This window comes from Eumetopias jubatus, unplaced genomic scaffold (assembly GCF_037043125.1).
Source record: "Eumetopias jubatus isolate StellerSeaLion01/CBP00866 unplaced genomic scaffold, mEumJub1_p1.0 scaffold_9, whole genome shotgun sequence".
NCBI lineage: Eukaryota > Metazoa > Chordata > Mammalia > Carnivora > Otariidae > Eumetopias > Eumetopias jubatus.
This window is the reverse complement of record NW_028274815.1, coordinates 84,265,648-84,282,521: the sequence shown is the minus strand read 5'-3', so window position 1 is coordinate 84,282,521 and position 16,874 is coordinate 84,265,648. Positions and strand designations below refer to the sequence as shown.

The following is a 16,874-nucleotide window of genomic DNA, read 5'->3' as shown; positions in this document are numbered from 1 at the left end:
TCCACCTTGCCATGGGCAACCAGTCTCCACCGTACCATAGGCAAGACTTTGAAATTATACTCTTGCCTTGAACATAACTAAATTCTTGGGCAGAGTTGGTCTCAATCACTGTTGACTGTGTTGTTTTAAATAATTTTTTTTTTATCTAGGCCAAATTCATTTCTTTGTGACTGCAAATTTTCAAATAGTTAAACTTTCCGGTTTCCCTTCTGCATCTAAAAGATTAAATGTGGCAGCTTTATCTCCTTAGCCCAGGCATAAATGTGAGCAGTTTTTCTCTGTGGATGTAGGTCCCTATATGTTGAGGGCTGGAGGTGGAGAGGCAACCCTCTTGGGTTGTTGGGATAGAGGTGTGTTTATTTTACAGTGAGCAAAGCCTCACTTATGAAATGTGTGCTTAGGATTTCAGAATTGGTACGTCTGCTAGAATCCCTTGTTTTTCAAAATCATGTCGTATTTCGGCAGAAACTGCTGGGAATCCACCAAATCTTTCTCTCCCCTTCCATGCTAAGAAAGCTGTAGCTGGGCCCAGGGTCCCCCAACTAGGGACTCTGTTTCCAAGCCCCCTTTGCAGCTGACTATGAGGTCATGTGATTTGGCTCTTGGCTGCCGAAGACCAGGGGAGTGTGGATGTGTCTTATGCCACCATTCCTTTCCTCAGGAGCCAAACACAGCCCTGGCTGCAGCCAAAATTCACCACAAAGATGAAGACAGTGCCCTAGAAAGTTAATGGGAAACTGGATGAAAGGAACCTGAGTTGAGCAACCCCATGAGCAGAGAGCCCACCTAGCTGACGTGGACCGCAATAAGAAGGAAACAAGCTTATTGTTTTAAAGATTTTATTGATTGATTGAGAAAGAAAGAGAGTGAGAGTGGTAGGAGCAGAGGGAGAGGGAGTGGGAGAGAGAGAACCTCAAGCAGAGCCCAATGTGGGGCTTGATCCAATGACCTTGAGATCACGACCTTAGCCGAAATCAAGAGTTGGATGCTTAATTGACTGAGCCATCCAGGCACCCCCAAGAAGTTTGCTCTTTGACATCAAACCCATGCTCCCGGCTTCCATGGATGCTGCGTTCTTGTCAGCTGAACCCTAAAATCTTAGGATATGGCCTAGACAGCCAGTCTCTGAAACATATTTCTAACATATTTCTACCCTTGCCCATAAAGGACAGACCTTAGCCATAAAGCAAGTTGGCAGTACAACTGTGACCATTATTGCCTCCAGATAATCAGCCTCTTACCATGGACCAGGCCTGCACTAGATGCTTTAAACACACTATTTCCTTTATTCTTTGCAGGGCCCCCCGCCCCTGGCTGGAGGAGTTCTGCCATTTATGAGGTGAGGACGCTGAGGTGCACAAATGCTCTGTGGCTTGCCCAGGATCACACAGAGAACAAGGCGGCCCTGGGACTTGGCCTGTCCCCTTCCAGAACACATGTCCTTCCCCTCCACTGCTTCCAACCTGACCCGCAACTTCAGAGGTTCAGGGCCGCACTGCTTTTGGACACAGCCCATATCCCCTCCATCACTGTCTGCTGAGGTAAACAGAGCAATGTAGGAAATACTTAACATGGTGTTTTTTTGTTTTTGTTTTTGTTTTTTTTTTAATTAGGGAGAGCGCATGAGCCAGGAGAGGGACAGAGGAAGACAGAGAAACCGACTCCCTGCTGAGCAGGGAACCTGACTCAGGGCTCAATCCCAGGCCATGAGATCATGACCTGAGCCAATCCACTGAGCCATCCAGGAGCCCCCACAGTGGGGTTTTTAGTCCAAAGCAACATGTGCTGTAATTCACGTTGGGGAAATAGCAAAGTAGGAATTGATCTAGAATTTTGTTGCTCGGCTTGGTTGTCAGAATGTCCTAGAGAAACTTTGTTTTCATTTCACCCCAGCAACAGGGATCAAGATTCAAGACAAAAAGGTAGTGGATTTTTAGGGGTAGTCAGAATTAGGATGACACTTCTGAGGCTTATTTGTGTCTCATTTTCTGAAGCAAGGCTCTCCCAAGGAGTTTCTGGAACAGTTATTACCATCGTCACTGCCCAGGCCCCACAGAAAAAAATTCAGGGGCCCCAGGGCTAAAGAGAAGATGTAAACCAAAAGCCAACAAGCACCACTTTCCCTGCAGACCTCAGGGAAGGAGATAAGAACTTGGTAGTCATGCATTGTCTTAGGAAAGCTAAGTTCATTATAGGTTCGGGGAGGCTGGAGAGAATTCTGAAGGTGACGGATTGGAAGTCAGAGGTGAAGACTAACTGGCTGGAGTTACTTATTGGGGCCATGATTGTTTTTTAAAAGTGGGCGACCCGGTTGTGACCCCCATTGTTCAAATGGTCTCCCCGTTGTCATCATTAACTTCTTGTCGTCATTCCAGCTTGGTTAGTAAAGTCAAGGTTCTAGTTTTCCTGAAGCTGTTATGTCCTAGGAGGTGTTAGACACTAGATTCGCGGCTTACTCTTCATGGGCTTGGTGCTAATTTTGGTAAGAACATAGTCTTGTACACTGAAAGAGCAATAATACTTTATTTAAAATATATACAAAATTATTACTTTAAAACATATATATTACTGTCCAACATACATCATGTAACACTGATTAATAGAAATTTGGATACTTTCATTCATTCAGTTTGTGATTTCTCTTTTGCGGCTGAAGAACATTCTCTTAAACGCCCACCAGAGGGGAGGGCCCGGTGGCCTGTTACCCTGGGTGGTCTGGCTGTGCTTTTGGACACCACTGAAGCCATGCAACTTGTCTTGTGGGAACTGAAGGCAAAACCTGACCCTGCCTGGTGCACTAGGGACACAGAGCTGACGGGAGCCCCCTCAACTGATCACATGCCAACTGCCAGTCTTTGGTTTCTCTCTCTCTCTCTCTCTCTTTCTCTCTCTCTCTCTCTCTCTCTCGTCTGCTTATAAATGGATGGGGGAGTTGGTGAGAAAGTGGCAATTATTTCCTTGACAGACCTTCCTCTGGGCTTAGGTTAATGTAAAGCATGTTCTCTTTCTTTGCCTCTGTCAACAGTACCATAGGAAGAGAGCATTAGAATGGGGAGTTGGCCTCTTAACACAATCTTGGAAAGGAAATGAGAAAAGAGACAAAAACAGAGCTTCTGTGCTGTTAGACCAAATTCAAGTTACGATTATCCGAAATAAATTGGACAACTGCTTTTCATCACAGCACATGCCTTATTCATCACTATTCCCCACAGTGCCTTGCACCTACTAGGCACTTAATAAATGCTCATTGCATGGATAAATAAACGCAGGGGACTGGATGACTCTGAGTAGGAAACATACATACTTGGCATCTGAGCGTCTGCGAAATGGCAAAGGACTCTAGAGATCATCTAGACCTCTTTCCTCACTTGGCAAATGGGGAAACCAAGACCCTGGACAAGTGTGGTGAAACAGGACTAGCTGTCGACAGAGTTAGACTTGCAATCAGATTTTCTGAATCTCTCCTTGTATTTCCCACTCTCTTCAGATCTGAAACTGTAACAAGAGCTCAGTGGCTTCAGTGGCATGCCTGAACTTGAAAATCATTCCCTGGCATCAGAAGCTCCTGGTGGTGATGGGTGGTCCTGGGCACAGTGGCCGAGTGGACGGCACAAGCAGAAAGGTCCCCTCCAGGCAGCTTTAGTCCTGGGGTCCTGGTCCCAGCTGGGGTCAGAGGCCCCAGGTTCGGGCAGGTGGCCCAGACAGCAGCAGTCAGACTGTGGATCTGAATGAGGTAGGAGGAAGGCAGAGCTCAATGGGGAACCACTCAGCAGGTCGGGTGTTTATGATGCCCCCTGCCCCACCCCAGCCCCAGTGCTAAAGTCCATGCCGCAGCTCACCAAGCCTGTAGCCTCAGGGAGTTGAGAGGAAACATAAACCAAGCCCACTGGCCACTTCTGAAACTGAAAGCAAGTCACTATGGATACTTGCTGAAAAGAGGAATTATAGGAAGAGTGGGTTTCTTCTGTGCATGGGAAGGATGGCATGAAACAAAGGAAGGCACGGGGAACAGTGGAGGGAAAGAGAGAAGGGGCAGGGGGACTGTCACGGCCGACAAGGAGGGCTTCAGGGCCCGGGGACAGGGCTGGGCCAGGTAGGAGCGGTTGGGTACATGCAAGGACACTTGGGTGGGCTTCTCATTTCAGCTGAGCTACCCCTGATCATTTTCTGGGCTTCGAGCCACTGACACCTCCCATGTGTCCCACTGGGCAACTGAAAAGTACAGGGGCTCACTCTGCTTCCTGGTGCGATTTTGGTTTATAGAAAGGACGATTCGGCATGATCAGAAGTGCACACCCGACCAACATAAAGAGCCTTGTGTATTTCCCATGCTCCACAAACATAAATACCTGAAGAATGCTGGCATCGAATGAAGTGAGTGGTAACCCATGAGATGATCCCTATTGGGCTTCCCATCTCAGAGCAGGCACCACAGGACTGCTCGGAAGCAGGTGCACAGGGGAGCTCTTTAGACAGAGCCTTCCTCCGGCCCCACACTCAAGTGCTTGCTCCCTGCACCCCTCCCTAACTATCCGCCCCCATATGCCCACCCCATTCCCACTTTGTCTCAACTACCTTCCAGTTTCCATCAGACCCAAATACGGCTCTTCTCCAGGGAGGAACAAAAATAATTCATCTTGCAAACCTGGGAGCTGCCACCTATCTGGTAACAAATGGTACCTTTGTGCTTACAGGGAGGGCTACCAAAAATGCTGACTACCAACCACCAAGGCGCCAGGACCCAGAGCAGAAGGACGCATGAGCTGTGCCCTGGAACCAGTTCCCCATCCTCCCCTCACCCCCCCATGTCCTAAACGGCGGACTGGTTTTCATTGCACACGTAGACCGTGCTCGGCTGGATTCTCCGCCGGATCCGCTCAGGCACTTTGGGGAGGATTTGGACGGTCTGGGGCAGCAACTCAATGCAGGCCTCGCGGAATTTTTTGATTCTCCAGCAGTAGACGATGGGGTTGAAGACGGACTTGAGGTAGCTGAGCCACAGGACGCAGGAGCTGGTGGTGTAGAAAGAGGAGCTGCAGTAGAAGCCCCGGCTGAACACCGACAGAAGGCTGTAGACGGAGTGCGGCAGCCAGCAGAGCGAGAAGCCCACAAAGAGGATCAGGATGGTGGTGCAGGCCTTGGTCTTGAAGCTCAAGTCCAAGCTGACCTGCTGTTGCCGCTGCAGCCGCCGCAGGCCGGCCCTGGTGAGCTGTCTGAGGTCCAGGCTGTCCGACTGGTTACGCACGCGGATGGCGTTCTTGCGGACCGTGTGCAGGATGCACAGGTAGGAGCACAGCATGACGCCGAAGGGCACGAAAAACACGGCCACCACCAGCGTCACCACATAGGCGCGCTCCGCCGGGAACTCCGTGTAACCCAGCACGCACTGGGGGGCCCGCGCCGGCACCTCCACGAACGTCCGGCCTGCCAGCGAGGGCGCCGACACGCAGAACGACAGCGCCCAGGACACGGCGATGATCCTCTTGGCCCGCCGCGGGTTCAGCTTGTCCTGCCGTTGGACAATGATGAGGAAGCGGTCCACGCTGATGATGAGCAGGATGGCCACGCCCTCCAGGACAAAAAACCAGTACAGGGTGGCCGAGAGGCGGCAGAAGTAATCCCCAAAGTGCCAGTGGACTGTGATCAGGGTGACGGCGGTGAAAGGCATGCAGCATAAGGACAGCATGATGTCGGAGAAGGCCAGTGTGGCCAGCAACAGGTTGATGGCGGAGCGCATGGCGGGCCGCTGATACACGATGATGCAGACCACGGCATTGCCGAGGAATCCCACCACGATCATCAGCATCATGATTATCGCCAAGGATATCCTGAGGGGGGCGGGTGGTGTGGTGACCCCAGAGTCCGACACACTGCTCCCGTTCAGCAACAAGTACTGGTAGGTCTCGGGGCTGGAGCTGTTGCAGGCCATCATGGAAAAAAACCAGGAGCCGGGGCAGAAAGGACAGGAAGGACTCCCCTCAGCGCTTTGGTGGCTGCCATTTTGTGTCTGCCCGTTGCATGTCTGGGATCTCTAGCGCATTGGAATGGTGGTGAGAAACGTCTTTCTTTGGGAACAGTAGCCAGGATTTGCAATTCAGTCACAGCCTCATCATCTGCATGACAACTGGATGCTCTCTGTAGCCTAGAGCAGAGAGGAGCAGGGGAGAGAAGGGAGTGAGACTTTCCAAGCACGGTTTGCATACAGCAGCATTTAGATTTTACAAGTATTATAAACATTGCGGTGGAGAGAAAGAATGACTCATTGATTTACCATTCGGGACAAGGCTAGGCACTCACAAATACTGTGAGCCTTGTCAGGTAGCCCAGGGAAATCTAATCAGACCTACTTTGTGTGGAATGAGGAACTGAATAGTCAATATTTATGTCATGAACATGCATTTGATACATTTTATTGTAAGGAACCTGACCAAATGAAGCTTTGGACAAGCCAGCTTCCTCTAGAATGCCAGCTTCATGAGGGCAGGGATTCGTGTGTGTGTCTTGTTCTCTGCTGTTATCCACAGCACTAAGAATGGTGCCTGACACAGAGAAGATGCCCAATGTTGAGGGGAAGTTAATGAATACATGGTAGTTGACGCTGTTGCTACAATATTTGTTTAACTTTATTTTTTTAAAGATTTTATTTATTTATTTGACAGACAGAGAGAGCACCAGCAGGGGGAGCGACAGGCACAGGGAAAGGGAGAAGCAGGCTTCCCACTGAGCAGGGAGCCTGTGTGCCTGGATCCCAGGACCCTGGGATCATGACCTGAGCCGAAGGCAGATGCTTAACCAACTGCGCCACCCAGGTGCCCCTTAACTTTATTTTGAGGTAAGTGTAGATTCACATGCAGTTGTGAGAAAAAAAACTCAGCGAGATCTCATAAGCCCTTCGCCCGCTTTTCCCTAATAGTAACGTCTTCAGTTACCGTATGCCCTAGGATTACTTTTGGAAATGCTGACGGAAAGGAGGAAACTCTCCCTAAAGAAAGTTCTTTTAAAAGATAATGTTAATTTTTATTTCGTGTCTCATAGGTGTGGTAAGAACGGTGACCGGTAGCTCATGTGTGGAGTCAGATTGCCGGGGCTGGGTAAAGTCTGCATCCACTACTTATCTATCACTGGGCACCCTCTGGCAGGCTGCTTAGCCTCTGCTGATAGGACCGCCTCCTCTGTAGCCTATGAGTGATAATTAGGCCTACGACAGAGGAGCAGCACAGATTAAATGCGAGAATCCCCACAGAGTGATTTAACCACACCTAGATCATAGACACTATTCAATAAATGTTAACTGTTATCATTGGAGCCCCAAGGGAAACCAATCACAATGTTACAATAGCTATTGCTTCATTTGTATGTTATACACATGGGCGCATTTGCATCTGTTCTAGACCTGCCGGCAGGTGAAGTGGCTCTTGGTACCCAGGGTGAGGATGTTCATTGTACATTTCCAGTTACCTCACCCCTCCCCATTTTCAATACAGGCATACCTTGTTTAGCGACACCCTCTCTTTATTGTGCTTTGCAGATGATTGCGTTTTGTTTGTTTGTTTGTTTACAAATTGAAGGCTTGTGACTATCCTGTGTCGAACAAGTCTATCAGCACCCTTTTTCCCACAGCGTTTGCTTACTTTGTGTCTCTGTGTCACATTTTGGTAATTCTTCCAATATATCAAATTCTTCATTATTATTATATTTGAATTGCTGCGATCTCATGTTAAAACATTAATGCATGAGGAGTTGCTTCTTACGGATGAGTAAAGAAAGTGGTTTCTTGAGATGGAATCTCCTCCCGGTGAAGATGCCATGAAGATTGTTGAAATGACAACAAAGCATTCAGACTATTACATGAACTTAGTTGATAAAGCAGCAGCAGGGTTTGAGGATGGACTCCAATTTTGAAAGAGGTTCCACTGTGGGTAAACTGCCACCAAACAGCGTCGCCTGCTACAGAGAAATCGCTCGGGAAAGGAAGAGTTGATCCGTGTGGCAAACTTCATCTTTGTCTCATTTTAAGAAATTGCTACAGGGACCAGCATGGCGGTGGTGGGGGACAAGGAGAGAAAAAAAAAAGGAAGGAAGGAAGGAAGGGAGGGAGGGAGGGAGGGAGGGAGGGAGGAAGGAAGGAAGGAAGGAAGGAAGGAAGGAAGGAAGGAAGGAAGGAAGGAAAAGAAAGAAAGAAAGAAATTGCCCTGGCCCCCAGCCTTCAGCAACCACCACCCTGATCAGTCAGCAGCCATCAACATGGAAGCAAGACCCTCCCCCAGCAAAAAGATTACGAATTGCTGAAAACTCAGATGATGGCTAGCATTTTTTAGCAATAAAGTATTTTAAAATTAAGGTATGTACATTGTTTTTTTTTTTAAGATATAATGCTGTTGCACACTTAATACACTACAGTTTAGTGTAAGGATAACTTTTATATGCACCGGGAAACCAAAAAAGTCATTGACTTACTCTATTGTGACATTCACTTTATTGCAGTGGTCTGGAACGGAACCTGCAATATCTCTGAGGTGTGCGTGTATAGCTGATTAGACGGGCAGCCTTCACAAGGGCAGCTAATGCATAGCCTGGCCAATGATGGCAGAGCCAAAATGCTCTCCTTTAGTTCAGCTGGAATTCTGAACTAGGAAATACTGCGCCACTAAAGCAATTGCCCTGAGGGATGTAACAAAAGGGTTTATAGAGAGAAGTGTCAAGGCCACGAACGTATGGTGGATACTCTGCCTTCGCTTCTCCAGATCTTCTGGCTACTTTCTCTGGAGACTGGGCCCCCTTGGCCTCTGGTGGGAGGAGAGGGTGGGGAGGGCTTTCTTGCTCTGGCACCCTCCTACCTGGTGTGGTTGGCAGTGGTTTATTCCTCTCCAAAGCTCTCAACACCTCCAGGCAGCCGCCTCTACAGCCCAGCCCTCTCTGCAGATTCCCTACTGCTTCCTGCCTCAACGTGAAGGCTTAGGGGTGACGGGGCTTACTGAGGCTGCTAGCCCAGGATGCCTCTCCAGCCCTCCTGGGTTTTCCTTAACCTGACATCTCCTTTGACGAGAATCAGGGGCTGATCTCATTCCTATCTACACCCTGACTGATACAAGGGGTCCTGGCAGACCAGAGTTATGAGGAAGCGGAAACTAAGAGTAAGTAGCTATGAGGAGGTAGAGAAAAGTGACATGTGTGTGGTATAAGGAAAAGAAACACAGGGAAAACTACCTCAGTTCCTGACAGGTTTCCAATTAAAGTTGCATTTCCAAATGTATATCAATATGTATGCCTTTGTTTTTAACTGCATTTTTAGCTTTTTGCTTTCATGTAGCTGTTGGCCATTTGTACGTCTTCTTTGGGAAAATGTGTAATCGAGTCCTTTGCCTATTTTTTTTCATCGGATTGTTTCTTTGCTCTTGGGTTGTATTTCTTTATATATTTTGGCAATTAACCCCCTACAGATACACGGTTTGCAAATATTTTCTCCCGTTCTGTAGGCTGCCTTTTCATTTTGCTGATGATTTCTTTTGCTGTGCAGAAGCTTTTTAGTTTGACATCATCCTGCTTGTTTTTTTTTGCTTTTTGTTGCTTGTTGATGTCATATCCAAAAAGTCATTGCCAAGACCAATGTCAAGAAGCCATTTTCCTATGTTGTCTTCTAGTTGTTTTGAGTCTTACATTTAAGCCTTTAATCCATTTCAGGTTAATTTTTTGTGAGTGGTGTGAGATAGGGGTCCAATTTCATTCTTCTGTTTGTGAATACCTGGTTTTCCCAGCACCATTTATTGGAGACTATCTTTTCCCCACTGAGTATCCCTTGTCAAATATTAGTTGACCATACATGTATGGGCTTTTTTTTGGGCTCTCAATTCTGTTCCATTGATGTATATGTCTGTTTTTATGTTAGTACCATACCATTTGGATTACGATAGCTTTGTAATAAAGTTTGAAGTGAGCAATTGTGATGCCTTTAGCTTGACTTTCTTTCTCAGGATTGCTTTAGCTATTCAAAATCTTTATTAGTTTTTTGTTTTGTTTTGTTTTGTTTTTTGCTGCTGTCATGTTTCCTTGATTTTTATGATCCTTGTGGTCACAGATTGGTGTCTGCCCATTTGAGGAAGTAGGTACTTCTAGTCTTTACAGACTGGCTTCAGCAGGCAAGCTGGTCTAGAGATTCTAGGTGGGTCATCTGGTGGTGTCTGGGGCAATAGGTGGGTAGGCCTGATGCTTGGGTACAATGGGCCAGGCTTGGGGTTTCAACCTGCAGTTATAGGCCTGAGACCGGGTATGTGTGGGTGGGCCTGGATCCTGGGTCCACAGGGGCCAACCAGGCTCTAAGGACCACTGAGGTGGGCCCCAAGTCTGGGTTCAGAGGGCTGGGTCCAGAGGCTGGGGACATAGGGGTGGCCTATAACCTGGGGCTTCAGGGGCAGACATGGAGATGGGTCTGCAGGGGCCAGTCTAGTGTTGGAGTAAGCCAGGAATCTAAGTCCGTGAGAGCTGGTTTAGAGTGTGAGTTTATGGGGGCTGATTGGTGCTGGGATGGGCCAGCGGCCTGGGTCAGTCCATAGTAGTTGGCCTGGACCTGGAGCTGATTGAGAGCTGGAGGCCGCAGGAGCTACTGGGTCAGCAGGAGCCAGCTGACACTGGGGTGAGCAGAGAGCCTGGGTTCACAGGAACCTGCTGGGAGCTTGGTACCCTAGGAGCCACGTAGAGCCGCGGGAATTGTCATGGTACTGGGGGTCCCTGGTGAAGTCAGGTGGTCACTTTTCTTCTCCCATGGAGACAGTGTCTCTCTCTGTGCTGGGCTGTCAGGTTTGGGGTGGGGGGTGATGGAAGGAATGTGAATCTGTCTTTCCTTGCCTCCTTTGTTATTTCCAGGATAGAGGATTCATTTAGCTTGACAAATGTTTCCTTAAGATGGTACACACTTTTAAATTGTTAAACAATATATCATTCCTTATGTACTTCATTTTAAGTACATAAAATGTACTTAAAATGGCGCCTGGGTGGCGCCTGGGTGGCTCAGTCGGTTAAGCGACTGCCTTCGGCTCAGGTCATGATCCTGGAGTCCCAGGATCGAGTCCCGCATCGGGCTCCCTGCTCATCAGGGAGTCTGCTTCTCCCTCTGACCCTCTTCCTTCTCGTGCTCTCTGTCTCCCATTCTCTCTCTCTCAAATAAATAAATAAAATCTTTAAAAATAAAATAAAATAAAATAAAATCACCGAATAGTGGGGTGCCTGGGTGGCTCAGTCAGTTAAGCATCTGCCTTTGGTTCAGGTCATGATCTCGAGGTCCTGGGACTGAGCCTCGCATCGGGCTCCCTGCTCAGTGGAGAGCCTGCTTCTCTCTCTCCCTCTGCAGCTCCCCCTGCTTGTGCTCTCTCTCTATCTGTCTCTCTCTGTGTCAAATAAATAAATAAATAAATAAATAAATAAATAAATAAATAATCTTTTTTAAAAATCGCTGAATAGTTAATATAAAATAAACATGCAGAAGCCTGTTGTATATCTATACACTAACAATGAAGCAACAGAAAGAGAAATCAAGGAATCGATCCCATTTACAATTGCACCAAAAACCATAAGATACCTAAAAGTTTACCTAACCAAAGAGGCAAGAGATCTGTACTCTAAAAACTATAGAACACTTATGAAAGAAATTGAGGAAGACAGGAAGAAATGGGAAAAACATTCCATGCTCATAGATTAGAAGAACAAATATTGTTAAAATGTCTATGGTACGCAAAGCAGTCTACACATTCAATGCAATCAATCCCTATCAAAATACCATCAACACTTTTCACAGAGCTGGAACAGACACTCCTAAAATTTGTATGGAACTAGAAAAGACCCCAAATAGCCAAAGTAATGTTGAAAAAGAAAACAAAGTTAGAGGCATCTCAATTCCGGACTTCAAGCTCTATTACAAAGCTGTCATCATCAAGACAGTATGGTACTGGCACAAAAACAGACACATAGATCAATGGAACAGAATCGAGAGCCCAGAAATGGACCCTCAACTCTATGGTCAACTAATCAACAAAACAGGAAGGAATATCCAATGGAAATAAGACAGTCTCTTCAACAAATGGTGTTGAGAAAATTGGACAGCCACATGCAGAAAAATGAAATTAGACCATTTCCTTACACCACACACAAAAATAGACTCAAAATGGATGAAATACCTAAATGTGACACAGGAATCCATCAAAATCCTAGAGGAGAACACAGGCAGCAACCTCTTTGACCTCAGTCGCAGCAACTTCTTGCTAGACACATCTCCAAAAGCAAGGGAAATGAAGGCAAAAATGAACTATCGGGACTTCATCAAGATAAAAAGTTTTGCACAGCAAAGGAAATAGTTGACAGAACCAAAAGACAACTGACAGAATGGGAGAAGATACTTGCAAATGTCTTATCAGATAAAGGGCTAGTATCCAAAATCCATAAAGAACTTATCAAACTCAACAAACCCAAAACCAAAAAATCCAATCAAGAAATGGGCAGAAGACATGAATAGGCATTTCTCCAAAGAAGACATACAAATGGCCAAAAGACACATGAAAAAGTGCTCAACACCACTCAGGGAAAAACAAATCAAAACCACAATGAGATACCCCCTCAAACCTGTGAGATTGGCTAAATTAACAAGTCAGGAAACAACAGATGTTGGTGAGGATGTGGAGAAAGGGGAACCCTCCTACACTGTTGGTGGGAATGCAAGCTGGTCCAGCCACTCTGGAAAACAGTATGGAGGTTCCTCAAAAAGTTAAAAAGAGAACTTATCCAATGGGGCCCAGCAATTGCACTACTAGATCTTTATCCAAAGGATACAAACATAGTGATCTGAAGGGGCACATGCCCCCCAATGTTTATAGCAGTAATGTCCACAATAGCCAAATGATGGAAAGAGCCCAGATGTCCATTGACAGATGAATGGATAAAGAAGATGTGGTCTATCCATCTATCCATTGTATAGATATACAATGGAGTATTACCCAACCACCAAAAAGAATGAAATATTGCCATTTGCAATGACATGGATGGAACCAGAGGGGGGTATTATGCTAAACAAAATAAGTCAGTCAGAGAAAGACAAATACCATATGATTTCACTCATACATGGAATTTAAGAAACAAAACAGATGAACATAGGGGAAGGGCAGGAAAAATACAATAAGACAAAAACAGAGAGGATTCCAGGGGCGGAGCAAGATGGCGGAGGAGTAGGAGACCTGGATTTCCGCTGGTCTCAGGAATTCAGCTGAATAGGGATCAAACCATTCTGAACACCTATGAACTCAACAGGAGACCGAAGAAGAGAGTAGCAACAACTCTCTGAACAGAGAAGCGACCACTTACTGGAAGGTAGGACGGGCGGAGAAGTGAATCCGAGGTGGTATTCAGGAGAATAGACGGCGGGGGAGGGGCCCTCCGTCGGCCGCTTCTGGCAAGTGCTAGAGCCGCGGAGCACAAAATCGGACCTTTTAGAAGTTGGCTCCGCTGAGGGACTTCGCTCCAGTGGCTAAGCTGGGGGTGGAACCCTCGCGGGACAGTGTGGTCTCAGGACCCTCGGGGTCACAGAAAGACCGGGGGTGCCTGAGTGCAGCAGAGCTCCCAGGAATCAGAGCGGGGAAGCCGGCTGCAGAGACGGAGCCGAGGCGTGGGCTCTCAGCTCGGGGTTGCCATAAACTGTGATCCGCGGCCCAGTCGGGCCACTGCTCCTCCAGCAGGGACCCAACAAGCGGCAGAGCCGGGGAGACTCCCCTTCCTCCCCCGGGAGGAGCGGCGCGGGAGTGCACTGCAGGGATCTGCTGGGTTTGGAGACTCCACACGGGGTCGGGTGCCAGAGATAGAAATGCTCGGTCACAGGCCAGGTGAGCACGGAGTGCGGCCGGAGACCAGGGAGACGGGAGTGACTGCTTTTCTCTGGGGGCGCACTGAGGAGCGGGGCCCCGAGTTCTCAGCTCCTCCAAGTGGAGATTGGGAGGCCACCATTTTCACCCTGGTCCTCCAAAGCTGTACCAGAGCTTGCAGGGAACAAAAGCTCCTGAGAGCAAACCCGAGCAGCTTGCTTAGCCCGGACCGACAAGGGCGGGGCAATTCCGCCTCCGGCAAAGACATTTGGGAACCACGGCAACAGGACCCTCCCCCAGAAGATCAGCACGAACAGCCAGCAAGCCAAGACCAAGTTTACCGATCAAGGAGAACGGGAGAACTCCAGCGCTAGGGGAATACTGCACATAGAATTCATGGCTTTTTTTTACCATGATTCATTAGTTTTTCAAAGTTAATTTTTTAACTGTTTTTTTAATCTTTTCTTTTTCCCTTTTTCAACTAACATCTCATCAATCCCTTTTTTTAAAGAAACATTTTTTATTTTTCATTTTTAGAGTCATATTTTATCCCTTCATAGTACTTACCCTTATTTTTGGCATATATATATATAAGTTGTTCTCTCTTTGAAATTTTGAGATACAGTTTCTTCTAACAAATCAAAATATACCCTAAATCACTAGTGTATGGCTTTGTTCTAGTCTCCAGCCTGATCTCATTCTCTCCTTTTTTTCCTTTTTTTTTAATCTTTTTCTTTTTTCAAACAACTTCTTATCAATTCCTTTTATAAAATCTTTTATAATTTTCATCTTTACAGTCATCTTCCATCCCTTCATTGTATCAGCCCTTATTTTGTACATATATAAGTCTTTCTTCCTCTAAAATTTTAGGAGGCACGTTTTTCTAACAGACCAAAATACGCCCAAAATCTAGTGTGTGGCACTGATCTGTGCACTAGCCTGATCATATTTGATCACATTCTGGTTTTTTTTGTTTTGTTCTGTTTTTGTTTTTATCTTTTTTTTTTCTTTCTTTTCTCTTCCTTTTTTCTTTCTTTCCCTTTCTTTTCCCCTGGTTTCAGGCCTTTTCTGATTTGTATAGAGTATATTTGCTGGGGACGTTGTTAACCTGTTAGGATTTTGTTCTCTCATTCATCTATTCTCCTCTGGACAAAATGACAAGACGAAAAAAATCACCTCAGCAAAAAGAACGAGAGGTAGTACCGTCTGCCAGGGGCCTACTCAATACGGACATTAGTACGATGTCGAACCTAGACTTCAGAATCATGACTTTAAAGATACTAGCTGGGCTTGAAAAAAGCGTGGAAGTTATTAGAGAAACCCTTTCTGGAGAAATAAAAGAACTAAAATCTAACCAAGTCGAAAACAAAAAGGCTATTAATGAGGTGCAATAAAAAATGGGGGGACTAACTGCTAGGATAAATGAGGCAGAAGAGAGAATCAACAATATAGAAGACCAAATGATGGAAAATAAAGAGGCTGAGAAAAAGAGAGAGAAACAACTACGGGATCACGAGGGCAGAATTCGAGAGATAAGCGATACGATAAGATGAAACAACATTAGAATAATTGGGATCCTAGACGAAGAAGAAAGAGAGAGAGGGGCAGAAGGTATATTGGAGCAAATAATAGCAGAGAACTTCCCTAATGTGGGGAAGGAAACAGGCATCAAACTCCAGGAGGCACAGAGAACCCCTCTCAAAATCAATAAAAATAGGTCAACAGCCCGACATCTAATAGTAAAACGTACGAGTCTCAGAGACAAAGAGAAAATCCTGAAAGCAGCTCAGGAGAAGAGATATGTAACCTACAATGGTAGAAATATTAGATTGGCAACAGACCTATCCACAGAGACCTGGCAGGGCAGAAAGGACTGGCATGATCAGAGCACTAAACGAGAAAAATATGCAGCCAAGAATACTGTATCCAGCTAGGCTCTCACTGAAAATTGAAGGAGAGATAAAAAGCTTCCAGGACAAACAAAAACTAAAGGAATTTGCAAACATGAAACCAGCCCTACAAGAAATATTGAAAGGGGTCCTCTAAGCAAAGAGAGAGCTTAAAAGCAGCATAGATCAGAAATGAACACAGACAATATACAGTAACAGTCACCTTACAGGCAATACAATGGCACTAAATTCATACCTTTCAATAGTTACCCTGAATGTAAATGGACTAATGCCCCAACCAAAAGACACAGGCTATCAGATTGGATTAAAAAACAAGACCCATCAATTGCTATCTGCAAGAGACTCATTTTAGACCCAAAAACACCCCCACATTGCAAGTGAGGGGGTGGAAAACCATTTACCATGCTAATGGACACCAAAAGAAAGCTGGGGTGGCAATCCTTATATCAGACGAATTAGATTTTAAAACAAAGACTGTAATAAGAGATGAGGAAGGATGCTATATCCTACTTAAAGGGTCTATCCAACAAGAATATCTAACAATTGTAAATATCTATGCCCCTAACAAGGGAGCAGCCAATTCTATAAGGCAATTAATAACAAAAGCAAAGAAACACATTGACAACAATACAATAATAGTGGGGGACTTTAACACCCCCCCTGACTGAAATGGACAGATCATCTAAGCAAAAGATCAACAAGGAAATAAAGACTTTAAATGACACACTGGACCAAATGGACTTCACAGACATATTCAGAACATTCCATCCCAAAGCAACGGAATACACATTCTTCTCTAGTGCCCATGGAACATCTCCAGAATTGATCACATCCTAGGTCACAAATCAGGTCTCAACCGGCACCAAAAGATTGGGATTATTCCCTGCCTATTTTCAGACCACAATGCTTTGAAACTAGAACTCAATCACAAGAGGAAAGTTGGAAAGAATTCCAATACATGGAGGCTAAAGAGCATCCTACTAAAGAATGAATGGGTCAACCAGGCAATTAAAGAAGAATTTAAAAAATTCATGGAAACCAATGAAAATGAAAACACAACTGTTCAAAATCTTTGGGATACAGCAAAGGCAGTCTTGAAAGGAAAGTATATAGCAATACAAGCCTT

At 46.0% G+C, this 16,874-nt stretch overlaps 2 protein-coding genes across 2 annotated transcripts in view; one reads left to right on the top strand and one right to left on the bottom strand.

Annotated features, from left to right (window-relative positions):
- Window positions 1-8,073, top strand: part of TGFBRAP1 (transforming growth factor beta receptor associated protein 1) — an 80,900-nt gene extending 72,827 nt beyond the window's left edge. Inside the window, exons 12-13 of the mRNA XM_028103952.2 lie at window positions 1,299-1,339; window positions 4,695-8,073. Of these exons, the coding sequence (XP_027959753.1) occupies window positions 1,299-1,339; window positions 4,695-4,716 (63 nt within the window). The 3' untranslated portion in view covers window positions 4,717-8,073. The remainder of the gene's footprint in view (window positions 1-1,298; window positions 1,340-4,694) is intronic.
- Window positions 4,811-5,932, bottom strand: GPR45 (G protein-coupled receptor 45). The gene has a single exon (XM_028103953.2). The coding sequence runs from the start codon at window positions 5,930-5,932 to the stop codon at window positions 4,811-4,813; it is 1,122 nt and encodes a 373-aa protein (XP_027959754.1).
- Window positions 8,074-16,874: the final 8,801 nt, after the last annotated feature.